This window comes from Elaeis guineensis, chromosome 9, assembly GCF_000442705.2.
Source record: "Elaeis guineensis isolate ETL-2024a chromosome 9, EG11, whole genome shotgun sequence".
Classification (NCBI taxonomy): Eukaryota; Viridiplantae; Streptophyta; class Magnoliopsida; order Arecales; family Arecaceae; genus Elaeis; species Elaeis guineensis.
The window spans coordinates 12,177,314-12,205,030 of record NC_026001.2 but is presented as its reverse complement, the minus strand read 5'-3'; the positions used below and the strand labels follow the sequence as shown (position 1 = coordinate 12,205,030).

The 27,717-nt window shown below is 37.6% G+C and overlaps 1 protein-coding gene and 1 non-coding gene across 2 annotated transcripts; both read left to right on the top strand.

Annotated features, from left to right (window-relative positions):
- The first annotated feature begins 417 nt into the window (after positions 1–417).
- Positions 418–26,854, top strand: LOC105051560 (methionine S-methyltransferase). The gene is made up of 12 exons (XM_029266610.2): positions 418–869; positions 4,860–5,053; positions 5,998–6,204; positions 6,377–6,472; positions 9,130–9,318; positions 9,568–9,756; positions 9,851–10,087; positions 21,707–21,841; positions 22,014–22,334; positions 22,733–22,912; positions 24,640–25,605; positions 26,310–26,854. The coding sequence occupies exons 1-12, from the start codon at positions 644–646 to the stop codon at positions 26,598–26,600; spliced, it is 3,231 nt and encodes a 1,076-aa protein (XP_029122443.1). The 5' UTR covers positions 418–643; the 3' UTR covers positions 26,601–26,854.
- On the top strand, positions 17,991–18,096 carry LOC114914530 (small nucleolar RNA R71). Its single transcript, XR_003801875.1, has one exon. It is a non-coding gene; the product is annotated as a small nucleolar RNA R71 (small nucleolar RNA).
- Positions 26,855–27,717: the final 863 nt, after the last annotated feature.

Genomic DNA, 27,717 nt, shown 5'->3' with positions numbered 1-27,717 from the left:
GAAGATTTTAGAAATGATTAATACATCTCTAAAAATCCAAATCAAGGTGATTATAACAATATTTAGTGAACTAAAACTATGTTCTATACCGTATGTGGACTCTGATTAGTTTATTGATAGACAAGTTAGTCCCTACCCTATGTATTGTATAAAAAATTAGTTACGATTGGTCGTGTGATGATTAAAGAAACGAGATGATATGATTGTTTTTGACAAGTAGATAAGACTGATGGTATATATATGGCCATAGGAACAAATTGATAATATTTATGGTACATGATGGTGGTTCATGAAGCATAAAAAATAATATTTTTTTTCCACCAATGGGATCCGGCCCTTGCTTAAACGCAGCAGGATGGCCGTCTCTTCCAAATTAGTTCCAGCAACCAATAAAGAACATCACACAGCCACTACGAAAGCACAGTGCTGCTATTTTCGGCAAGATCGTAGGCGGTGTCCAGATCCCGGCACTCCAGTGGCCCACCAAAGCGACACGGGACGACGTATCGACTCTGTTTTAAAGCCCCCCGCCCTTCCTCGCTCCTCATCACTCTCTGTTCCCTTCCCCTTCCACCGTAGCTGAGAAGCAGGAAGAGTTCCAGAGGAGGAGGTGGAGGAGGCGAAGGTTGGCGAGGGTTCTCTGATGGCGGCGACGGAGGAGTTCTTGAAGGAGTGCGAGCGATCGGGGGACGCGGCCTACGCCGCTTTCAAGGCCCTCCTCGAGCGGCTCGAGTCCCCCGCCACCAGATCGGATGCCCGCATCTTCCTCGCCACCCTCAGCCGCCGCTTCGATTCCAAGGACGCCGCTGAGCGTTGCTTCCACACCTACCATTTCCGCATCCATGACCTCCTCCTCGCCGATTTCGAAGGTCCTCCCTACCGGTTATTCTTTCCTTGTCTATGATCGTTCCCTTTGATGGATTCTCGACTCGTTTAGCATTCTTTTCTGAGATTTCTTGACTCATTTAGGATTCTTTTCTGAGATTTCTTGACTCATTTAGGATTCTTTTCTGAGATTTCTGGACTCAATTCTTGCACAATTTCGTCTTTTAAGCTGATGGAGATTATGCGCATCATCGTTATGTATTATATGCGTAGTAGTGTTTGTTTTAATATCTTTTACGGTGTTTTTAAGATTTGTTAGTATTTATTCATCTTTTTTCCTGTCTGCAGATCAGATTCATCTGACCGTTCTTGATGGATCCCTGTCCACCCATCGCTCTGTCGTTATTCTATCGTTATATCGTTGATATGTCATAGTCTGGTTTTGGATGCTTGCGAAAAGAGATCTATTATACATATCTTTTTCCTTCTTTTGAATTTTTTTTAATGTTTATAAATTTCTACCGCCACAGATTTCTTGTTCTCGATTTGGCAGCAAGGACAAATCTATATAGTTCCAATCATTCGGTACCCAATTTTAGAAATCTTTCTTGCTTGTTGAGGGCTTTGTTATTTGTATCTTTGCTTATATTAACTAACTTGTCGGACAAATCTTTATAATTGGACTTTCCAAGAAACGACTTTCGATTCTCCATTAAAAGCAGAGTTGCTCTGTTTCAACCTACGAGTTCTCGGCACTTGTCAACGGCTCTGATTACCGTATTCCTTTTCTTTCAACGTTTGTATTTATTAAAGATCACATATTGTAGCTCTCGATAAGGTTTGCTAAAGTGAAAAGTAATCAAAGTTTTTAAAAAGTGAAAGACCTAATAGTATGCATTTGCTAAAGATAAGGTTGGTTAAATTTGGGTAGCCAAGTCCCATGAGTGGACCTTTTATGCCTCCATAGTGAAAGAATAATGCCCTACAAACCAATCGCATGTGGGATGCGATAGGGTGTTTATTGTAATTTATTTTCTAGACTCATGTAATTGATATTTATGATTAATAAAATAAAATATTTTTATTTCATTATTTATTGCATCTTATTTATTTTAAGATTATAATAAACCCATAGATTTGGACAATAGTTTTAGGGCCGTGATGATACCATGCCAGTGAGACCTTATTCCTTGATAGCCCTAACCTAAAATATTCTTAGTCGTTGGTATATTGAGTCGGAGATCAATGATACCAGTAAGACTGGCATGTCCTATGTATGCTCAGAAATGAAGGTGGTTGATCTCACAATCACTTGTGTGGTGACACTAATATAAGGATATGGGTGCTCGTTAGAGAATGAGTTCACTGAATTGACCTGCGAGAAAATTTCAGATGGAGTCTTATTTACATATCAACTGATGTTTCTCTAGTGGGAGTTGTGTATGTGATCTTTAGAGTCGAGGTCACCATAGTACCTTGTGTATTTGGATCCATATTTTGGTCCACTTCCTAACTTGGTTCTCTGATCCTTGTATGGGGTGTTCTGGATATGGTGAAGAGTGCATGAAGGTTATGAGTGATCAATAAGGAATCAGTCACTCCTAATAAGGGGAGCAAACATCCTATGCGATCTCATAGATCGTTGATTCGGAAATTTTTGGCCAAAGCAGGATGATAATTAGAAAAGAGTTTCTAATATATTATCAACTGAATCATCGCCTTCTGATCGAGATACATAATGATAAGTGATTGGGTTTGACATATTTTCATGTCCATGGCTCATTTGGGATGTTGTTTGATTGAAAGATTGAATTACAAGGAAACTTGCCACTGGAGGATATTTTGGTAATTTTTTATCAAAATTTTAAATCTTCCGGATAGTCATGACATATTGCTAGACGTCAATCTTGACTTGTGGATTCATCAGAATTAAAAAAATTAATTCTGGAGTCAATTTGGAAGAGTCCAAGTTGATTGGGACTTTTCGGATGAGTTAATCTCATTAGATTAGGATTATATCGAAAGTCTTGGTCCACTGCTGGTTAGATTTGAAACCCAATGGGTCACACACTTTGGGATTTGACCTTGATCTTATCTAATTAGAGTTTAATGTAAATTCTATGGGTTAATTTGATATGCTAGCACATTGTATTAACTCAAGTTCTAAATTGGTTTGGTTCAAAGTGTTTGAGCTAACCTAGACCAGTTGCCTTTGACTTAATGGGATTGGGTCAATTTGGATTGGATCCTTATCCAACTTGGACCAGTTTCAAATGGAGGAGTCCTCTGAGCCCATCAGAACCCATGCAAAAATAAATGCCGCCCCTTTATTTTTTGGTGTGTGAAAGGAAGAGTCCTTAAAGAAGGCTCTTAATTTTTACGCATTGTCATAATTTCCCAACCAGATCTCTTACATTTTGACGTCAAAATTAATTGAATTTTTTATGGCACGCAGAGAAGGAAGAGTCCTTCTGCTGCAAGTATCTGGAACGCTAAAAATTCACTCGGTGAATTTATTTGGCACGTGGGAAGTTGGAGCGCCAAAGGTTGGCGCCCCTTCATCCCATGTGACGTCCCTCGGTCCTCTATTTATAAGGGACGCCCCATATGATTTTTGCTGAGATTTTTGGCTAAAATCAGAGAGGAGGGATGTGGTAAACATAGAAAAAATTCTGAAAAAATTCTGAGGAAAAAGAAAAAAAAATTTGAGTTGCAAAAGTTGCAAGAAGGGTGGTGAGAATTTCAGCAAGTGTTGCTTGAGTGTCCTGGGGTTTGGTTTTTTTATATGTTGGAGCCAAAAATCAAATCCTAGGTTGTGTGACATCTGAAGAGTGTCTTTTTGGTGTCGTTCTGGTGGTAAGATCGGAAGTAACTGGGCTTTGGTGCGATCGTGATGCAAGTTCGAAGCCGATAGTGTTCTTCGGGGGACAAGGCTGTGGCAGCGTACCGGTTGGGAAGGACCTTCGCCAACTTCCGTGTAGATCACGTTGGGGACTTCTACCTTGGGGTCTTGTGGAGAACACCAACATGCTATTTTTTTATTTTAGTGAAAGTATAAAATTCTATTCCTATGTATGCTTATTTTTGCTTTGATCGATTTCGGCAAGGTGATTCTGGGGTTTGGATTCCGGCTCGGTAGTTTTATGTGATAGAACTACTGATTTGTATGATTTTAAAATTTTTTGAAAATCACTTTCCACTGCGTGGCCGGAACCCAATGCATAGATAAGCCCAATTTTGGTTCTATCTTTTATCAAGATAATTTATATTGATTAATTTCAGTTCTAACAATTCAACACACTTTATATTTGCAATTTTTTTAAAAAAAAAGTTCAGCAAGGACTTTTGAGCAAAATATTAATTAGCGAGACTATAATAACCATTCTGTGTCAAAATAATCCAAGGATATACTTGCATTTTGGAACTATCAAACAGCAAAAGAATGATAAAGAAAGATAAGGAGGTACAAGGGAACAGCAAAACTTTGATGGGTGAGGTAATTGTGTGTTGAATTTGTATATTTGATTTCTGTCTCATTATATGTGGTTGGTTAACATGGAGGAAGGATGCTTGGAAAAATTAGATCAAATCTAATCACCCTTGGAGGAGAAAATCTAATAATTGTACCAATGTGCAAGCCAAAAAAGTCGATAAGGTTGCAAGCTGCTATTCTCTTTTGATTTTAGATATTTATGTTAGAGCACTCACTTACCTTTTGCTTGTCACATGTTATTATTCACTACGAAGAGCACAATCTGGATTTCATTCAAAAGCAAAGAGCACAATGTGAATTCATTTTTATAGCTTTGCATTATTAGTAGAGTTTGTGAATAGAATTCACTGATTTAATTTCTCAAATTTTTTCCAAAGAGAAGCTTAGATAACAAGTCAAAGTACTAACCATAATTAGTGAAGTCTAAGTCTGTGTTGGTTGAATGCTCATTACTCAGCTTCAAGTTGTGTATTATCTTCAAAAGCTTTTGTAGTTACCTATTCTTGTTTACTTATCTTAGACACTTCTCTATTGCTTGAAGGCTACCAGAAGAGAAAGAAACTGACAATGATGGAGATCCCAAGCATTTTCATTCCAGAAGATTGGTCTTTTACTTTCTATGAAGGCATAAATCGGCATCCTGCTTCCATATTTGAGGACAAGACTGTTGCTGAGCTTGGTTGTGGAAATGGTTGGATATCCATTGCAATTGCTGAAAAGTGGTCCCCATTAAAGGTCTGTTTATTTTCTTATCTTCCCTTCACATTTTCATTTTCTAAGATCATCAGATATTCATCTCTTCAATTCTTGGTGCATGAGGATCCATAAAGTTGACTCTAAATAGTTGGGAAAAGGCTGGATGGTTATGGTTATGGTACCAGATTTTTGTGTCCTGGTACCTGTGATGCTATTTAGTATTTGTTTTCATTTTAGCAACTATGTTACTATTAGAAAAATTTCTAACTTAACTTGAAGTCCTTGGCTACAGGATTTGATTTTAATGGATGAAATTATGATGATTGAAATTGAAGAATGTGCTATAACCAGCTTTCAACTATATATGGACTCTTCAGTCTTCATGATGGCACCAAATTTCCTACATGGATTGGCTTTACGAATGAGGGCAGTATACAATCAAATATGAAATAGTCGTCGGTAGGAAGAGAAATATAGCATTTTGTTTAAACTTGTGAAAGAGTGGTTGGTAGGAAGGGAAACTTTGGCATTTTGTTTAAATTTTCAAACTCATATAACCGTGGGGCAACCTTTTCAGATTTCCCTAGACATGGAAAGAATTTAAAGAAATAGAGAAGAACATCAGTTTTATAATAGGGAACCACATTCATCCCTCAAGACATATTGTACCAGCGCACCTTAGTATTTAATTGGAATTCCAGTTGCAATAAAAAAAAATTGTGGTTACCATGGGCAACAGATAAGTTGTAATCTTTTAATCATACATGATTGTTTATGAGTTGCTCACTGATGTAAAACTTATCTTCTTTGAACGTCACCTTTCAAGCACATTATCTTCATCTTTGACACTCATAATGTTTTTCTCTTTTGTAATTACTTACGTTGCTTGAAGAATCTTGTAGAAGTCTTTTTTTTTTTTTTTTAGAGAAAAGTCTTTAATTAGGCACTCAAACTCCACTGGAAGCTAATGTGGTTTCTGACAGGTTTATGGGCTTGATATAAATCCAAGAGCTGTCAAAGTTGCACGGATAAATTTATTCTTGAATGCTTTGGATGAAAATGGGCTTCCTATCTATGACGAAGAGGGGAAGACTTTGCTTGATAGGGTGGAATTTCATGAATCTGATCTTCTCGCTTATTGTAGAGATAATAAGATTGAACTTGATCGCATTGTTGGATGCATACCTCAGGTACCAATCAAAAGGTCAAAGTTACAAGGAACAAGTTGCTAGTATTCAAGTATATTGACTTAAAAAATTGATACAAATCCATAAGAATCATTTTTTTTTACTTTTTGCATAAATAGTTTGTCAGATTTATTTTTTTTATCGCTGTACTCTAACCGATATTATATTGTTGTAGATTCTTAACCCAAATCCACAGGCCATGTCAAAGATGATCACTGAAAATTCAAGTGAGGAATTTTTGTATTCCTTGAGTAACTACTGTGCTCTTCAGGTTAGAATTTAAACTTCACCTAATTGATCTATTGTGTGATATATGCGATTTTTTTGCGCTCTGATTTATGTAGAACTTTAGGCAGGTTGTTGACTGGGCAGAGGTACACTTCTTATTTGTTATCATCCTCTTGCTTGCTAACAGCTAAAAGCATAGTCTGAAGACGATAAAGTTTTTCAGTGTAAAACCTTTTCTAACCATTAAAAAAAAAATCAAGGGAGTTTAATAATTTTATAGCAATCATAGCCTGGATGAAAGATTGTTAAACTAAAGATGGAAAGGATGCTTCTTAAAGTCTTTGAAGGATGATTTTCATAATATCTCAAAATTAATTATAAACTTCAAGAGAACTGTCTAAGTTTTTCACTTGGACATTTATCTAAAAACAATCAACAGGGCCCATTCATGGATTAACAGGGGGGGGTGGGGTGTGGCTTGGATGAAATATTGGAGAGTCAGTGTGGCAGTTCCTAGGACAAGCAATTAGAGTCGTTGAAGTCTAATTTGGCTTTTGCTAAGTTAGACTATAGGTTCTGACGAGAGATACAAAGAATTTGTCTTTTCATTGGGAATAAAATAATAAATGAATTATCCATTGACTTGGTTGGAGTCATTAATATTACTGATCTGCCTTTACGAGATTAAACTTTTTTTCCAAGTGCCATACCTTTAAAGAATGGGAAAATAGATTAAGTGGTTCATGTTACCACGGTATCAACATAAGCACTGTCATAAATGGACAACATATCAGTGTTGCCAATGGCTCTGCACATTGGTCATGAACAAGTGCAATGAAAAAAATACTAAGATATTTAATGGCTTCAAAGGGCCTTAGAAGCATGCTAGGTGACAAAGCATTACGATCTTGAATAAATACTATGTACTAGGAGACAAATCCTAACAACCTGACATAAATCCTATCATGGTTCTCCCTGCTATGTTACAAATTACAGTGATTGCACATGTTTACACAAAAACAATATCAATCTTACCATTTTCTCTTTTCAACAAAATGCATTCCTCCAACAGATAAGACACCTAAATACATAAGACTCTACACAACTCTACCTTTTTTATCATTTTGCATAAGTTGGCCCTAGCCACCAACTTGGGAAGGACATAATAAGCAGCCCCAAGCAGGATTGAATGTAGGAATGGATTTGTCTGTGGGACTTAGACCACAATGTTCTTGTAAATTTTAGGGAACAAGAGTGATCAGGAAGGGTTTGTTGAAATTTGGAAGTAATATTTAAAATGATAATACCCTTGCATTGTAGCTATCTTCTTCTTGTAAGTTTATTTTGTGGTTTATTTTAAATTTTGAATCCGTGAATCCTATGAATCAAAAAAATTGATAACAAACATAGCAGCATAACAAAATTCAGTGAGTGTCTGAACTTTGAAGCATCAAGAAGAGCTGCTAATTCATTTGCAAGATTTTACATTTAATTCAACGGTCCAGGCAAAAGAATTTAACTACAAAAACAGAAGATTCTATATTTTCTGGGACCAATTCATAATCTCTCCATCATTAACCCTATGTTTGGTTGGGATCATGAGAGGATGGATGGATGAGGTTGGAAGGATGGATGGCTTCCATCCATCATTGGGTTCAAAAAGTTATAGGAAAGATGGATGAAAAAGGAGGGATTGTTCATCCACTTTGTACCACCAATTTGCATCCTCCCAAATTGAGAGGTAAGGAAGAATGGATGGAGCATTGATGGATGGATTTTTGCATTGATAAAATTATCCCTCATTAATTTTTGATAAAACTAATATTTTTTTACTTTTTCATTCATATTAGTTACACACACACTATTAATCATATACTATTAAATTTTATTGCTAATTACTTTAATTTCAGTACATAATTTTGATAATTATAATTAAATAATTAGAATTATTTTCAATTTCTCTATTTTTATTTACTATGTTTAATTAACTTTTTGTATAATATTAATTAACTATTTAAATTAAATTATAAAATAATTAGTTATTTATATAATTAATTAATATTTAATTTATAAAATTAGTTATTAAATTAAATTAAAATTAAATATTTATATAATTTTTCATATAATTATAGATTATAATAATTATAAGTTTATATATTGTTTACTTTTTTAATAAATAAGTATTATAAATTGATAATAATAATATTTTTATCAAAGGGTAGTTTAGTAAGAATATTATATAAATATTATCCATCTTTTCTTCCATTCCTCCTATACCAAATAGAGGGAATTATCTCTATCCATCCTTCCATATTTTATCAAACATATGAAAGGATGGATGGATCTTATGAAAGGATGGATGGAAGATCCATCCATCCTCTCTTCCATCCATCCTCTCCCTCCATCGTTCCTCTTCCATCCATCTTTCCTTCAATCCATCCTTCATATCAAATAGAGGGTAATTGCTAATTACTCCATAGTTTGCAAATATGATGCTAGTTATAACACTATGTTGTAGGAATAAATTTATATTTTTTAATAAAAAACTGACAGGGCTTGCTTAGATGTCCTTAATTTATATTATTTAACAATATTCAAGAGCGTTGCTGGCTATTTTCAAACTGAAGTGAGCATTTTTCTTGTCACATTGCCAGATGTTTTCATATACTTACTGATTCTTGCTTAGTTCAATGTATCCAGGGTTTTGTTGAGGACCAATTTGGCTTAGGCTTAATTGCTCGGGCAGTTGAGGAAGGAATTGCTGTCATAAAACCCATGGGTATAATGATCTTTAATATTGGAGGACGTCCAGGCCAAGGCGTATGCAAACGCTTGTTTGAGCGCCGTGGTTTCCACATCACTAAGCTGTGGCAGACAAAAGTTATGCAGGTGAAGTTGAACATTCTTAATGAAAATTGCTGATATTTCCTGTTTCTGTTGATGCACTATTGCCTAGCAGTAGACATGGAGGATTCATAGTGCTTAGACTCTTCTTCTCTACTGAACAGCCTGTATTACTGGAAATCCGATGTATTCATCTGTTTTCTGCTTTTATTACATATCATGCTTTTCTCAGAGACATTTTTTTTTTAGTGAAAAACTAACTGAAATGCTACTGCTTGAAATGTATTGTTGCAGGCTGCTGATACAGATATTTCAGCCTTGGTAGAGATTGAAAAGAACAGTCCACATCGATTTGAATTCTTTATGGGTCGTGTTGGTGATCAGCCTATTTGTGCACGTACTGCCTGGGCATATGTCAAGTCTGGTGGTCGTATTTCACATTCTTTATCTGTGTATAGTTGTCGACTTCGCCAACCAAATCAGGTGTATCTTTTGTTTACTTCTGCTCGTCCCTTTGATAGATATTTATAGTCTGGAGTAAAAGGTATGCCCCTAACAAGTGGTAGTATATTGTCAGGTGAAAACAATATTTGCTTTTCTGAAAAATGGCTTCCAGGAGGTCAGCAGCTCCTTAGATTTGTCATTTGATGATGAGTCTGTTGCTGATGAAAAGATACCATTTCTAGCTTATCTTGCTAGTGTTCTCAAAGAGAACTCATTTCTTCTGTATGAACCTCCAGCAGGATCCGTGTGTTTCCGTAATCTTGTTGCTGGTTTTATGAAGATATATCATCATATCCCACTAACTACCAATGTAAGAAATTCTCGTCGACATATGATTGAGTTATGTTCCTTATTTTGTATTTTTGTGTGTTTGCCTGCCCATGTAGATTTCTGAGGATCAAGTGGTTGGTCCTTTGTAATAGGTAAAGAGTACCCAAGCATATGCATGCCTCAACTACATCAAACTTTGGAAATCATGACTTCCTAGAGCTTATTGATTCTATTATTCTATATGCGTGTACTCACAATTAAAAATAGTCATGCTTTGAGCACTATTTTACACCTTTATTATGTCGACTAGTTCATGACCTTTCTAGTCTTAATTTCAATTTCTTGATCATTGTCTTCTCTGCTACATACTTGATTTTTTTTTTTTTGATACTTGATATCTGTTTTTCTTTTTCATTTCAAGAAAAAGGTCTCTGTCTGTGGTGTCATCAAGACACCGAATCACCATTGCTTGGGGATTATGAAAATTGCAGATGTATAGCCTTCATGTTTATGCCCTGCAAAAAAGCTTAGGGACTGCTAAACTGTAAGAACAAGGGATTGCATAAGCATTGGGACTGCTAAACTGTAAGAACAAGGGATTGCATAAGCATTTGTCTGTTAGTCCTTCCTATTTAACATTTATCCAGGACTCTTCTATTCCCTGTAGTTCTCTGCAGCCCACTATGCTCAAATGTATGATGTAGTATGTCCGAGTCTTAGTTGTCATCCATGAATTTATGTTAAGTCTCTTGACATTTCCAACTATTTAGGATGCTGAAATCTGCAGATTTTTCCCCTTGTCACTAGGGCTTGTTGGCACCTTTCTCTTAATCCTCACAGCAATACATGATTTAATGTTCATTTACTTTTGAAGGTGCCAGCATCGGGTACATAATCTTCTATTGGAATCTCTTGGTGATTGTACCAAAACTGTGGGATCAGATTCTAGGGCCTAGAGAGGGAGGTTTCTTTTTTCATGGGGGAAAGTGTGGGTGCTGGCTGCCTCATGGATAGGAATCCTAGAGGAGAGCTACTCATGGTTGCATGGAACAAGGTTTGGCAAACCATATCGAACCGGCTGGTTTAGGGCCTATCCGAACCGAATTGGTTGCTTATTGGCACGATTCATCCTATCGATTCGATATATAAATCTACCAGCCTACCACCAAGATCCACGGAATAGGTATTGAGACCCATGCCAGCCGATCGACGGTACGAGTTGGTATGTGTTCGTACCAAATTGGACTGACGTGAACCAATACAAAAGCGAAGAAAGAAACCGGAGAAGAGAAAAAAAGAGAGGAGGGGGAGGGAGAGGATGGCCGGAGGAGGGAAGGGAAGCCGGCGGAGAGGCCGTCAGAGGACCTCCGGTTGGCTGCCGTGGCTGTCGAACAACAAAATTATGGCCCACGAGTCTGGAGGCATGGATTGCCTTATTTCATGGGGTTCTTTTAAAAAATTCTGACCACTGTGAAGTCAGAAAATTCATTGTCGGCTTCACTATTTATCATCATTTTAAAAAAACATGATGAATAGGGGTGGTTGCTCTAGTTCGGCGGCTGTGGCTCCTTTGCGCCTTTTTCGCCATCCAATGGTCATGGTGGCCACTTGGTGCCCTTCAACGATCTCTCCACCGGCTGCACCTCCTTTCGGTACTCTCGCTCCTCTCTCTCTCTCTATCTCTCTCGATTAAATATCCTATCAGACAACATGGAGCCGCGGAGGCCTCTGCAGTCCTTTGACGGCTTCGGCGGGCCACCGTTGGTCCTCCGACGGCCTCGATAGGCTACTACTAGCCATCCAACGGCGGCGCCCCCTCTTTTCGTCTTCTCTCTCTCTTCCTCTCTTTTCCTCTTCCTTGTCCAGTGTTCCGATTGGGAAGGGCAAACCATCTCGATTGGCGGTCAGTATGGTTCAGAAGGCCCTAAACCGTCCGATTCGGAACAGTTCGACGAACCATGGCTACCACCTTTGCAGCCTCATCTCTATGTTTGAAGCCTCCTTTGGATACTGCTCACTCCACATGCCTCCAACGTTTGAAGTTTGAAGCTCTCTCCCTCTCTTTGCCTCTTTTGCCACCTCCTCCGACCTCTTCAAAGCTCTGTTCGATGCTCTATCCCTATTTGAACTATTCCATTCTTGTTCAAAGCCTACAAGGTGGTGGAAGATCCAAATGAGTCCCTTCCCTCCCTCTCTCTCCTTCCCTCCCTCTCCCTCCCTCTCTCTCTCAGTCTTTGTCCCTGGATCTAGAGCTCTCAAAGCTTCTAGGAGGCCTTGGTCTCGCCCCCCCCCACTCTGTGCTTCCCCGCCCTTCCTTCTCTATATTTTGGTATGTCCCGGAATGGCATAGTATGGATTTGTACTGTATTGAACTGATCACTAGTCAGTATGAGCCTCGGTATCAATTTGGTAGACCTCGATATAGACCAAAATCACTTATGGGCCTCATCAATCACAAACACAAATAATAATAAAGAAAGGAAAGTGGTTCAATTTACTTGGGCTTTTAATTGCTGGCTGTTGCAACATAACTAAGTCTATTTAAATGGTTTTGGGCACCTTCTTTATGTTATTAAGCAAATGGTAGGCCTTGGGGCAATAATAAGGTTGTTCCACCATGCCCTAGATGTCATAGGTTCAAAACATGGAAACAACTCTCTATAAGGCTGCATGCATCCTATCCTCCTAGATCTTGCACTAGTAGGAGCCTCATGCACTAGGATACCATCTTGATGTTATTAAACATAGCATAAGATAGTGGCCTTCATATGTTCACAATAGCTGCTATGATAGTATTACGTAGTGATCGCTGTCGTAGACGGTCAAAACTAAATCTTAACTCCAACTATATAGATAGGGTGAGTCAGGGTCAAATCCACAGGGATCAATGGGATTATGTTCACGTTTTAATTAAGATTTTGTTAGAGTTTTAAGTTAAATTGCAAAACTAAAAATATAAAAGAGTGGGAATATGATTGAAACTAGAAATAAGAATTCAAATTAAATTAAAACTAGTAAACAAGAGATTAAGATGTCTCAGGATTTCGATTTAGTTTTTAGTATAATATAAAGTATTTCTTCAATATGCAATTATTAAAATTATGATTGATCCCCGAGCATAATCTATCTCGCTGGGTATGGATCGTAGTAACTTGAGCCGCCCCTGCATAGTCATAGGCTATTCAAAGTCTTAAATCATAAAATAAAATAATCTATAATCAGATTTCGAGCATAATCTATCTCGTTGAGCACAACTCGTCTCTACATTGTCATAGATTATTCAAAAATCTAAATTATAGTCTAAACAAGAAGCACAATACTTGAGCAATGAAAAGGAATGTTATTCATGAAAAAAAAATCATTACAATCAAGCTTTAATTGCATAAAGAAAAATTATAAAAAATAAATACTAAAAATCTCATCTACTCCCCGAAGATGAAAATCCTTAGCCGCGCATGATCCCTTCTCTCCTCCTTGCAAAGGCTTTTGAAGGTTTCCCTTGGATTCCTGGATTCTTGGATGATTTTCAAGGTTGAGGTATGGAGGCCTTTTTATAGGTGTTAGGAGGGAGGATTCCATGATTCTAGATGTGGGACTAAAGGAGGAGGGTAGATGAATGGTTAGGATTTTATTTGCAAAGAATGAATGGATGGATGGATAGCTGGTTAAATAGGAAAGAGAGGGAGAGAAAGACTCAAGAGGGCACCTTCTTTCTTTCCTCTTTAGACTCTTTTAAAAACTCTAACTACTCTATTTCCGTCACAGTTTGCATCCCAGGTACTCGCATGAAGCCCTGCCTGCTTGAAGACCCGCATGAAACCCAACGCAAACCCATTATCGTGCCCACTCACGAACCACGCACACGCGCCCGCGACCTGTGCTGTGCGCGGCATGCCCCCGCTTTCTCCCAGCTTTTCTCGTGAGCCTACTTTCAAATCAGTCCCGCTTCAAATCCTCCCACACCCAGCCATGTGAAGAAGCCCAACACCTTGCCTTTTCTCTTCTATTGCTTTAAATAAACCATGGGTTCCACTCCCTTTCAATGCCCATTTAATTCATCCAAAATCTCTTCAAAATCTCCTCTTAACTCTCTACTTTTCCAAAATCTTCTTGGCTTTTAATCTCGTGTGTTCCGTGTCCAACACGCATCCATTCCGCGTGCATTCCGCATGGAGACCCCGGAACGAAGACTCGGCTTGCACATTGCGGGCTGGGAATTTGAATTTGAGCTTCATCTTGGATTTATTACTGCAAATGTTGGATGTTGGGGTCTTTGCTGGTTGATTTGTAAATAATTAATAATTTCTGAAAAAGAACATAAGAAGTATCAAATACGAAATAATAAAGATTAAATAGCATAAATTCTAATACTTATGTAATATTTATTACATTAATCACAACCCTCAACTTGAACTTTACTTATTCTCAAGTAAAATAGATAAATTAGCAATGTGTACCAACTCATCCTTGCATTAAAAGTTATCTTAAGCATTCCTAAAGGCAGCTGATACTTGGTCAGACTATTAAAGAGATATTTCATTGGATTATTAATTCAACCCAATTAGTGGTTGAGTGTTAGCCATAGAAATTGTTGGAGATCTTCTTTCACCTACTCCTATCTCACTCTTTAAGTTTTCTAACTTGGTGTGGGTTTGGTGTAATATCTTCTTATAGTTTAGTCTCCTTATTTTCTCTCTTTTTTTTTAAAGAATATTTACATGTACAGGCGGTGCAATATCCTGACCCCTTAAGTTTTCTAATTGATTCTTGTAGCGAGTTTTGGCCAATGACTCCCAAATCAATTGGCTTTAAGGCATTAGGTGTAGAACATCCCTCAGGCTTGCTGACTCAAATCAAAAAGGCTATGAGTTAAAACTGACTCTACAAGAGGTTTCTTCACATTCTCACTTTTTGATCCGAACAACAATGCTTACTTAGGCAAAAAGATCCGATTAATGAGAAATGCTAAAAATCTATTTTATTAAGATGGATTTTTTGCATACTTTGACCTTTCCACTCATACCCCCATGAAGTAGATTTGTCATCGAGATCAATGGATGGAAGGTTCTGGAATCACTCCAAAAATTTTTTTTGATCTAAATCCTATCATTTACTGAGTTTTCTTAATAATTTGCGCCTTAGTATCTCTAAAGTTATCTAGACTGTTAATCACTCATTGATTAAGGTGCCTATTTAATTTCAAATCAACAAAATTCGGATACACAAAACTAATTATTTCTGACCATACTCGAGGACTTAATTAAATTAGTTTTCCTCCCCCCAACTTAAACGACATTGTCCTCAATGGAGAAAAGAAAATAAAAGATGCAATAAGTAAAAAGAGACAGGAAAGAATATACCTGACTCAATGTGTTCTCGGTCCAGCGGGATTCTTCAGACGTTCTTGAAGATTTGGTTCTTCCTCCAACCTAGCTATCAGTATTAAAGAGAAAGTAAACTAAAAAGGGTAAATTAAGTGCAAAAAGCTGGGTTGCCTCTCAGGAACGCTAAGTTTAAAGTCTTCAGCCAGACTGTGGATCTTTTAAGTGGTTCTAGATGGTAGATCCACCAAATTACTGGATTTATCTAGCCATGGTGGATGGTTGGACGAAGTCCTATCGGTAATGTTCTGCACTAGATTTCCTTGATATTCTTCTTGTGTACCTACATGACGTATCTCCTGATTATTGGTAGCAGGAGGTGGCTTGGGTTGCAAGGTAGGTGTTGATTCTAGTACGGGGGCAAGGATAATATCAGACAAATGTGGAAATGGCTCATGCTTTGTTATCCATGGTGGGTCTAACAGATCACTCAGCTTCTCTACGTCATCTATTCCAGCGCAGTTCAAATTTGCGGGAAGGATCCTCAGTAGGGTTTTCAGGACTATCTTACTTAACGACTACAATATTTGGTTCTTGAGGCAGCACTCGCGTTGGGCGGTCCATTGTTGGGTTAGTGATTGTCCCTTTAATAACTTCTTCATATTTTTTTTGTATACCTACAATTTGGACTTCTTGGTCAGAGGTTACACTAGGCTCTAGGAATGAATTTTTTAACTTAACTAGGAGTAGCTTTCGTTCCAATGTAGGTGGGGCCTCCAATGAAGGAGCTATAGGTATGATAGAGGGATGGGGCATTTGCTCATATTTCATGATCCATGGTAGAGCGAAAATAGGTGGCTTTAACAGGACGTTCACTTCTTCCATGTACCCATCTATGTCGAAGTTGTCCATATCAAAATGAGCTAGACAGGCTTGCAGAAGGTCTTATGAGGGTATGGCAGGGGTGGCTTCTTCTACAAGTTCCTCTAGTACATTTACTTCATTAAACTCATCACTTTGCGGTCCCATGATAGCAGTGAACACATTCAACCTTAATTTTTTATTTTCAGACGATACGTCCATGGCTCCTGTCCTACAGTTAATGCAAGCATTGGCTGTTGCAAGGAAGGGTCGGCCTAAAATGATTGAGATTTGTTTAGGGTCGCTTCCAAATTTCATCTCCAAAATAAGAAAGTCTATGGGAAAGTAGAACTCATCCATTTTGACCAACACGTCCTCAATCATTCCAAGGGGTACCTTAACGGATCTATCAGCTAATTGTAAGGTAACTGACGTGGATTTCAATTCTCCAAAACCAAAAAGTTCATAAACTGAGCTTAGGAGAAGGTTGACACTCACCACTAGATCTAACAAAACTTTCTTTATGGTGAGGTCCTTTATGACACAGGAGATGATAGGGGCACTAGGATCTTTAAGTTTGGGCGATGTGGCGTATTGGAAGACTGAGCTAGCTTGCTCAGTGAGACGGACTTTCTTGGGGATGTGTGCTTTAGATCTATGTTTCTGGGTGCACAAATCCTTCAGAAATTTAACATAATTCGGGACTTTTTGATGGTATCTAAAAGAGAAAGGTTGATATGAATTTGTTTAAACAGTTCGAGCATTTGATTCATCTTGACCCCCATTTTGTCTGAAGGTAGAGATGTTTCTAGAGCACTTGGAAATGGAACTTTAAGTGTAGGTGCTGGGAAAATTGGTTCATCCCTTTCCTTGGGGTCTTCCTTATTGTTTGGTAGTTTGATCTGAGTTTTGGGTTCCTGACGTATTGGCTTTTTTTGGCTGTTCTAAGATCTTTTCACTTCTAAGGGTCATCACAGATTTAGCTTGCTTGGGAAAGGTTTCGTGGATATTCTAGCTTTCACCCATATACTGCCCCCTAGGATGCTTATGGATTAGCTGGGTAGTTTCCCTTTCTCCCTTCTACTGATGGCATTAGCTAATTGACCTATTTGGGTCTCTAGCTTTGCTATTGATTGCATGTGAGATTGAAGAGTCTGAGAGTGGATTTCTATTCTTGCTAAAGCTTGTAGAATTTTCTCCTCGAAATCAGAACTATAGTTGCTAGGAGAAGGTTGAGGGGCGTCCTGATACTGAGGGTATGATGTGTTCTTGAACTGCATCCCCTGGTGATTAGGTCTGTAGGGAGTCGGGTTGACCACAGGTTGTGGTTTCTAAGAGAAGTTTGGGTGATTCCTCTAGTCTAGATTATACGTGTTGGAGTACGGGTTGTTTCTTGGTCTAGGAACAGTATGGGTTTGGATTTGGTGGGCTTGCTCTTGTACAAGCTCAGAAAATTGATGGGCTACTGGGCAATCACCAATAGCGTGAGTAGGACTCGAGCAGATTATACAAACATCTTGTGATTGTACAGATGGGGAAGAGGTGTGACCAACTTATAGTAGTTAGTCGAGTTTCTTGGATAGTGCGTCTACCTTGCTATGGATGTCTATTGGAGTGGCTTATCTCATACTTCCACCTCTTTTGGGTCCTAACCTGGGAGCTTCTGTAGACGTGGCAGACATGTAATGTATGGAATTTTCGCTCAGGGTCTCGAATAATTGTCAAGCCTCATGCTCGCTTTGGACCAGTTGCCATTTGGGTATGGCATGGTGTGGACACTTGCGGATGAGGTCTTTGAGCCTCTCCCAAGTTTCATTAAATATTTTTCCCTCTAATTGGGAAAAATTAGTGATGGCTTTTCTAATTTGGATTGTTTTCCCAATTGGAAAATATTTCTTGAGAAATTCTCTTTGTAATTGGTCTTAGGTTGAAATTGTTATGGAATCTAATGAATGTAGCCAATATTTGGCCTTATCTTTAAGCGAAAAGAAAAATAATTTCAACCTAAGGGCCTCATCAGAGAGATTTTGAATTTTGACGGTAGAACATATCTCAAAAAATTCATCCAGATGTTTGTACGGATCCTTATTACTAAGTCCATAGAAAGATGATAGTATTTGAATGATGCTGGACTTAATCTCATATTGAATCGCTTCTATAAGAGGTACTTGGATACACGGAGAGTAGGTATATGATGAAAGAGTGAAGTACTCCCTCAATTGGCGTAGTGGGTCAGTCTTGCTATGTGCATCTATAGTCTTAGTGTGGGTTAAGGGTTCTCTCGATTTCAGGATTTAGGGGTTGTAGTTCTGACTGTAGTGATCTACGACCGACCATGCAACCACAAAATTAGGGTAACCCTGGTCTATGTATTTGATTTTTTTTTTATTTTTTTTATAGATTTTAAATAAAAGAAAAGAGACGAAAAAAATTCTAAAGATGAGAGCTTAGAGAGTCCTAAAGCTAAAAAATAGATGCGAATAGTTTTGTTAGGTTTAATGTAAGTTAGCAATCAAGTTAGACAATCAATCATGGCTAAGGGTTATCCTAGATCTAAACAGCTCCTAACTGCCAAGGTCACCTTCAACCCCTTCAAGTCAGAAATTAACCAACTAACTAGCTAGGTAAGTGTAAGATCGATGGGAGGTTCTTCGTGCTTTCTCAACGGACCTAATTAAGTAACCACTTTTTTTCTGGACGTAATCTCTGAACCACTTTCCTTAGACATCAATCAATTGACTAACTCTAATCCGATCCAACTCTTAAGGTTTCTTGTCCTAGTGAGCTCGAGTTCTTAGGAGGCAACGTCTAATTGATTTTAAATTAAAGGATTAGGTTGATGAATATGAAGGATGGTGGTTTGTAGGCCAAGGATAATGAAATCCCTATCTTATGTTGATTAGAATTTTGCCCTTAAGATAGTTTATGAAGATGCAATGCAATGTAAACAGAATGTCCAAACAAGTTAGTTTGATGTTTTAAATCTAAAAAAAAAGGTCCTAATATATTATGCTGAATTTTTTAATTATTATATATATATATACTTTTATGAACTAACCGTACCAATGATCTCCGGCAACGACGTCAAAATTTGATCGCTGTCGTAGGCGGTCAAAAATAAATCTTAACTCAAAATTATATAGATAGGATGAGTCAGGGTCGAATCCACGGAGATCAATGGGGTTATGTTCACATTTTAATTAAGATTTTATTAGAGTTTAAGTTAAATTGCAAAACTAAAAATATGAAAAAGTGGGAATATGATTGAAACTAGAAATTAGAATTCAAATTAAATTAAAACCAGTAATCAAGAGATTAAGATATCTCAGGGTTTCGATTCAGTTTTTAGTATAATATAAAGTATTTCTTCAATATGCAATTATTAAAATTATGATTGATCCCCGAGCATAACCTATCTCGTTGGGTACGGATCGTAGTACCTTGAGCCGCCCCTACGTAGCTATAGGCTATTCAAAGTCTCAAATCATAAAAATAAAATAATCTATAATCAGATTTCGAATATAATCTATATCGCTGAGCATAAATCGTATCCTTAGATCACGACTCGTCTTTACATAATCATAGGTTATTCAAAAATCTAAATTATAGTCTAAACAAGAAGCACAATACTTGAAGCAATGAAAAAAAATTTATTCATGAAAAGAAAATCATTACAATCAAACTTTAATTGCATAAAGAAAAATTATAAAATATAAACACTAAAAATCTCATCTACTCCCCGAAGACGAAGATCCTTAGCCGCACATGATCCCTTCTCTCCTCCTTGCAAAGGCTTTTGAAGGTTTCCCTCAAATTCTTGGATTCTCAACTGATTTTCAAGGTTGAGGTATGGAGGTCTTTTTATAGGTGTTAGGAGGGAAGAGGTTTTCAGGATTTCTAGATGTGGGACTAAAGGAGGAGGGTGGATGAATGGTTAGGATTTTATTTGCAAAAAATGAATGGATGGATGGGTAGCTGGTTAAATAGGAAAGAGAGGGAGAGAGACTCAAGAGGGCACCTTCTTTCTTTCCTCTTTAGACTCTTTAACAACTCTAACTTCTCTGTTTCCATCGCAGGTCGTGTCCCAGGTACTCGCATGAAGCCCTGCCTGCTTGAAGACCCACATAAAGCCGAATGCAAACTCATTCTCGCACCCACTCGCGAACCACACCCGCACGCCCACGACCTGTGCTGTGCGCCGCATGCCCCCGCTTGCTCCCAGCCTTCTCCTGTGAGCCTACTTTCAAATCAGTCCCACTTCAAATCCTCCCACACCCAGCCATGTGAAGAAGCCCAGCGCCTTGTCTTTTCTCTTCTATTGCTTTAAATAAACCATAGGTCCCACTTCCTTTAAATGCCCATTTAATTCATCCAAAATCTCTTCAAAATCTCCTCTCAACTCTCTACTTTTCCAAAATCTCCTTGGCTTTTAATCTCGCGTGTTCCGTGTCCAACGTGCATCTGTTCCGCATGCATTCCACATGGAGACTTCGGAATGAAGACTCGGTTTGCACATTACGGGCTTGGACTTTGAATTTGAGCTTCATCTTGGGTTTATTATTGCAAATGTTGGATGTTGGGGTCTTCGCTGGTTGATTTGTAAATAATTAATAATTCTGAAAAAGAATATAAGAAGTATCAAATACGAAATAATAAAGATTAAATAGCATAAATTTTAATACTTCTTATGTAATATTTATTGCATTGATCACGAGCAGCAAACGAGACCCTAGATTGACACTAGTATCTAAAATTATATTATATCTTTTTTGCTATTTTTAAAATAATATTTTTATATTACAAAACAATGATAATTTTTTTATTATGTCATTATTAATAGCTTTAACATTGAGTAACAATTTCCATTTTAAATCAATTGTTTTTAAATTCATGTGTTTGTGTGTTTTATTCTGTTGGTAGTTTCATTCTTGTAACCAGGGTGCGTAACAGTTTTGAAGCATCCCCATTATTCGTGAAATACTGCTCTTTTGGACTCTGGACCCTAACCAACTGCATGTTGCCTAGAGTCTTTTGTTGTTTATACTCTTACAAGTTATACAGGGTGACTTCCTAGCCTGTTTCATGACATTATCATGTATCTGTGGGAATATGAAATATTAGTAATTGCATATTGAAATTGGCATACCACTTCAAAATGTGCAGTGCTATCTAGCTTTACTGTCTTATTCTAAAGATAGATGTACGTCTTATTCTAAAGATAGATGTACGAATTTGCTTCTAGAAGTGAACTAGATGTGCTCTATATGACCAAATGTGTAAATATGATCATGAGGGATGGAATATGGTTCCAAAAGATGCTTGAAATGCAAGGTATTATTGAATTTCCTTTGGGCTTTCATCAAAAAAAAAAAAAATCCTTTCGGCTTTTGAACCTTGGACTCAAGCCCAATAGCTTATGTTACCTTTTATACAAGGTTAAGAGTGGCTTTCTGACTTTGCTCTTTCTGGTGCACAAGAATGTTATAGTATTCCCATCCAGAGCTGTGGCGATAGAGAATGCTCTGCGATTGTTCTCACCACAACTTGCTGTTGTTGATGAACATTTGACCAGACACTTGCCCAAGCAATGGCTAACATCATTGGCAATTGAGGTACAGAAATTGTTCAACAGATAAGTTTGCAGTGCAATTTATATATGCATGTTAAAACAATTATTTGACAAACTTGATTGTTTGATGTATTGTAAAAATAAATGCTCTTATGGAAGAGGAAGTCTATGCCATTAATTGAAAGCATGTAACATGTTGTTACTTTTTTCTCCAGGGAAGTGTAGACAATGGGAGTGTAGAGGACACCCTCACTGTAATCGAGGCCCCACGCCAATCAGATCTGATGATTGAGTTGATTAAGAAACTAAAACCACAGGTTGTCATAACAGGCATGGCTCATTTTGAGGCCGTAACTAGCTCCGCATTTGAAAATCTGTTAAATGTTACAAGAGAGATTGGTTCCCGGCTTTTTCTAGATATATCAGACCATCTTGAGCTCTCTAGTCTTCCTGGATCTAATGGAGTGTTGAAATATCTTGCTGGAAGGACTCTGCCCTCACATGCAGCCATCTTGTGTGGTCTAGTAAAAAATCAGGTACACACACCTTTCACCAGTAGCTTTGTGCTCAAGAAGTAACTTTTTAAGATAGAATTCATCTCATGCAAGGTCTACCCTATTGAGTGCTAAAGGAGATGTAAGTACTGATAGACTGAATTTATCTAGGTTCCTTTTATTCTTTTTAGCTTTAAATAGATTTAATTGCTTGGAAACTTCGACTATATCATGCTCTGAGCGTTAACATGGCCAGATGTGCTGCTTAGTTGGGGATTAATTATGATGTTTTCTTGTTTTAGTTTTTTTTTTCATGGTTAAAGTGAATGCTTTAAGCTTGTTTGAACCATGAACGTGGTCAAGGTCCTATGCGGGAAATTATTCTTTAGCTTGTGTTAAATGTTAAATATTCTAACAGTGGAAGAAACACTCATTTTCAGGTTTATGCTGACTTGGAAGTAGCTTTTGTTATTTCTGAAGAAAAGACCATCTTTAAGGCATTATCAAAGACTGTGGAGTTACTGGAAGGGCAGACAGCTTTGTTTAGTCAGTATTACTATGGTTGTCTGTTCCATGAGCTCTTGGCATTTCAGATACCTGATCGTCATCCACCTGCAGAGGTCTCTCTCTCTCTCTCTCTCTCTCTCTCTCTCTTATGCACATGGACATGCATATGCACCGACATGCATGCATGTACATGCACACACACATGCAGAGTTACTGGTGACTATAGAGGTGGCTAAGCATTCCATGCAACACTAATAGCATAGTAGCATACAACACGAACATACACGCACAGGCACATGCAGAGTTACCAGTGACTATAGACGTGACTAATAGTCAGTTTTCCAACTACCACATTTTTAGTCAATCCAAAATCATTTTAGGAATCTGTCCATCTAATCATTAATTAAGTTTTAAGTGTCATTCCCACCTATTTTACTTTATATTGAGTGGTGCCTGCTAGGGTACGCACCCTAATAGTACGTATATGTCTGCTACACATGCAGGATAAATTAAATTATCAACTGGATGTATAACTAAGATATTACTAGTACCTCAGCACGTGAAGTGTCTTCTAGCTTTTGAAAGATACAGTCACTGATTGTAAGTGCATTGAATTCTTAGAAGATAAATCTGGCCTTGCTTCTTCCAACATAAAGTTATTTTCCATCATCTCCCTATAGCTTGAGGTTTTTATTAGCTTTGATATATAAATCAGTGATTAAGCACAAGTGACACACATCTTAGATGAAAAGTCTTTCTTGTTTCTTCAAAAGCAAAGGTGGTGTCTGTCTTGCATGCTTAAGGATTTCCAGTCATGTGACTTTCCCAATTTTTAGTTTGATCTTATCCTACCATGAGGAGATAAATTTGTGCATTAGTTTATACATGTAGAGAAAATTTCTTTGTTTAGTGCATACAAAGAACCATTATAAGAGTTAATCAGTTATTTTCATCATAGGAAGAGCTATTCAGCTGAAGCATGCTTCCAAAATTTACATGACAATTATGTATTCTACTTTCAAGATGCATAACTTTTTGACTTTTTTGACATTTCCCTTGCATTAAGTGTCTCTGCCACCTGCACTTGACTCACTTTCCTAGTCTTTGCTGCAAGTGATTGTCAGTTACTTCTTTCTTGCTTGAAAGTTAAAGCACGATGACAATTCAGCATTAAAAAATGGTAAACAAACTGATGTAACAGATTAGTAATTTCGTTAGCTTGAAAGGCAGTTTTCTTACTGACCAGAAAGCAAAGAAATGCTCTTTGCCTATTTGTTTTTTTTCTTATGCTGCCATTTTCTCTCTATTAGATCAATCTGCTCGGATTTTCTGTTGTTGTTGACATAAACAATACCTTTGGTAAACACCTGGCAGTTGCATTACCAGATATAGAGTGTATTTAGGCTGATGTAACTGGGATGGACTTACTCAAGCCCATATTTAGAGGTGCCATTTTGACAAGACAGCAACTTTCAACACTTACCCTGTTTATTTGAGATTTGCTTAATAATCTTCCATCAACATCTTGTCAGTGATAAATCCACCTCCACATTACTTACCAGATATGTTTTGTATTGGGGGTGAGTAAATCAGTACTGAAATACTGATTCATTAAGTTGATTACCGTCTTGTATATTTTTCATTTGAACTCAGAATAATTGTTAGGCAGTATTTCATGAAATGATTAAATGAAATAGAAGTCAGATGCAAAAAAAAGTCACATAGAGCTCCTCAATTGTTTCCCAAAACCATGCCAATAAAGATAATTTTGTAGTATAAGACTAGCTATCTTTTGTTTTAACCCTTTTTTTTTTTAAATGCTGTGGTGCTCATTTTGCAGAGGGAATGTGCAGATGCAAAATCTGCAGAGATGATAGGGTTTGCGGGTTCTGCCATATCTACCCTAAATGATGCTGAACTGTCCATTAGTGACATAAATGACTCTACAGTGATTCACATGGATGTAGATCAAAGCTTCCTGACAATACCTTCAGCTGTAAAAGCTTCCATCTTTGAAAGCTTTGCAAGGCAGAACATGGTTGAGTCTGAAACTGATGTTCGTTCTGAAATCCAGCAGCTAGTCATGAATAGCTATGGATTCTCATGCGATAGCTCTTCAGAGTTTATCTATGGGAATTCTCACCTCGCACTTTTCAACAAACTCATTCTTTGCTGCATACAAGAAAAAGGCACCTTGTTTTTCCCCTCGGGCACTAACGGGAATTATGTTGCTGCAGCAAAGTTCATGAAAGCAAACATCATGACCATCCCAACACATTCAGAAGTAGGTTTTAAACTTGTGCCAGAGACACTTGCCACATTGCTTGGGACAGTAAGAAGGCCATGGTTGTATATATCTGGTCCCACAATCAACCCAACTGGCTTGCTCTACAGCAATGAAGAGATCAAGGATATACTTACAGTTTGTGCCAAGTTTGGAGCAAGGGTGGTGATTGATACTTTCTTTTCAGGTTTGGAATTTAATACTGATGGTTGGGGTGGATGGGATTTGCAAAGCAGTCTTTCCATGCTGGCATGCTCAGGTTCATCTTTCTGTGTGTCTTTGCTTGGAGGATTGTCTTTTGAGTTGCTGACTGGGGGGCTTGAGTTTGGGTTCTTGATTTTGAATGATTCTTCCTTGATCGATGCATTCTATACCTTCCCGAGCTTGAGCAGGCCACATAGCACTGTGAAATATGCTATCAAGAAATTGTTGGGTCTTAGGATGCAAAAGGCTGAACACTTTGTTGAAGCCATTGTTGAACAGAAAAAAATTCTGAAGAACCGTTCTGACCGCCTAATGAAGGTCTGTTGTTCATGTCATGCTGCATCTTGAATTTCTTCTCAGCTCAAATCAGATAGCATTCTTATTTTTATTTCCTAAAAGAGCTAAAATTCATTAGTCATTAGCTCAAAACCTGAAAGCTCGGAGGTGCGGTACCTGCTAAGTAAAACACCATTCAGTATCCATGTGTTTGCATGTATGCTCCTATGTTTATTAGCATCTTAGCATCTAACAGTTTCAGAATCCTATTTAGTATGCCAAATGATTTGGTTACCCGGTGAACTGGTGAATGAATATTGCGACCTTTGTTTGAACTTTTCTTCAAGAGTTTTGACTTTGTCAAGTCTTGGTTGTGCTTTTGATTATGGCGGTAAAAAAATGGATTTGTCCTTATTTTACAACTTATCAGAAAATCGGAAATTATGATAGTTCGGTATTAGTGACATTGAGCTGTGAAGGGTTATAGATCTAATCACAAAAAAAAAAAAAAGAAAAAGAAAAATACATTAGCCTTAGGCTTTTGGCCAACATATAGATGAGGCAGTGATAATTTTTGTTGGACCTTGATCTTGGAGCTTGAACCGACAGAGTCAAATTGATCGAAGCCTTCTGGCAGACCAGCAACTGAATTCTTTTTGAGGAAAATAAGCAAACTGATTTTGTTCTCATTTATCTGTCTTTAGTTTTCCTTGGCTTTCTTGTTAACATCTTACCATCTGTTGCAGACACTTCACAACTGTGGATGGGATGTTGTTAGCTGCTGCGGTGGTGTTTCCTTGGTGGCAAAACCAACAGCTTATATTGGCAAAATGCTCAAGATAGATGGTTTTGAAGCCAAGCTGGATGACAGTAATTTCAGGGAAGCTGTTCTTAGAGCCACAGGTTTATGCATTAACAGTGGGTTATGGACTGGAATACCCAACTACTGCCGCTTCACCATTGCCCTTGAGAGTGCTGAGTTTGACCGGGCGATGCAATGCATAACTCAATTCAAGAAATTGGTTTTTGAGATGTAGAGTATGTGGTACTATATTTCTTCTCTCTTGAAAATTTACAGTCATAGTTGAATATGTAACCGTTCACTCTTTTATTTGTTTCTTCTCTTGAAACCCAAATTACTTATCGTGCTCGTGAAAACAAACCAGAAATTTAGCTGTCACGTTTATGATGCTTTCATGTAAGAATGAAAGTTTTCATTTTGTTCCTCCAGAGAGGGGTTAAGGACGTACTGTTCCCCAGCTCAATAGCTCAGCTCCGTCATTTACGTGTCTATGTTAATTCCCATGCCATTCCTTTTTGAGTGTTGACGGTCATTGATGAGGAGCGGCCATGCATGGTTCTGGTTGCGAGCGTTGGACAAAAGAAGGCAGACGGTCTCGGCCCTCCATATTACCTTGGTCTCAGGACAGGCATTTCTTTATCGTACACTAGCCATTAAGCTTTTGTGATAATGGGATCACGGATTTTTATTCTTTTCTTTCGTACTGCTGTGCTTGAGAAGACTAGCCTTATCCAGCCAACATGGTTTTAAATAAAACCCTCGTTATATTATTGGTTTTAATAACATAGAAAAAATTTACGGCCATTTATTTTCCTCTGTTTGCCATTATTTCCCATACAACAGGCCGTTGTTTTCCCTCGGACATTATTATTTTTTGAACTTCAAAATTTTTTATTGCGACATTCCCTCCTACAAAAAGAAATTATTTTTTGCATGCACTGTATCGCTGTTCATGCAATCAATTATATTTGTTTGTTCTATTCATCAAGCATGCATCACAGGAATCAGTGGCCGATTGTGCATGCAAGTAATGCCAACAATAATTTTTTTTTTAAAATGATCGTATGGTTCAATCATTTTATTTAATAAAAATAATTATTATTTTTTATTATTACTCTTATTTTTCATTTCAATACTGTTAAATGGCTAGATGCATGTTGCTGTTCCTGCAACCAATTACATTTGTTTGTTCTATTCATCAAGCATGCATCACAGGAATCAGTGGCCGGCTGTGCATGCATGTAATGCCAACAATAATTTTTTTTTAGAAATGATCGTATGGTCCAATCATTTTATCTAATAAAAATAATCATTATTTTTTTATTATTGCTCCTATTTTTCATTTCAATGCT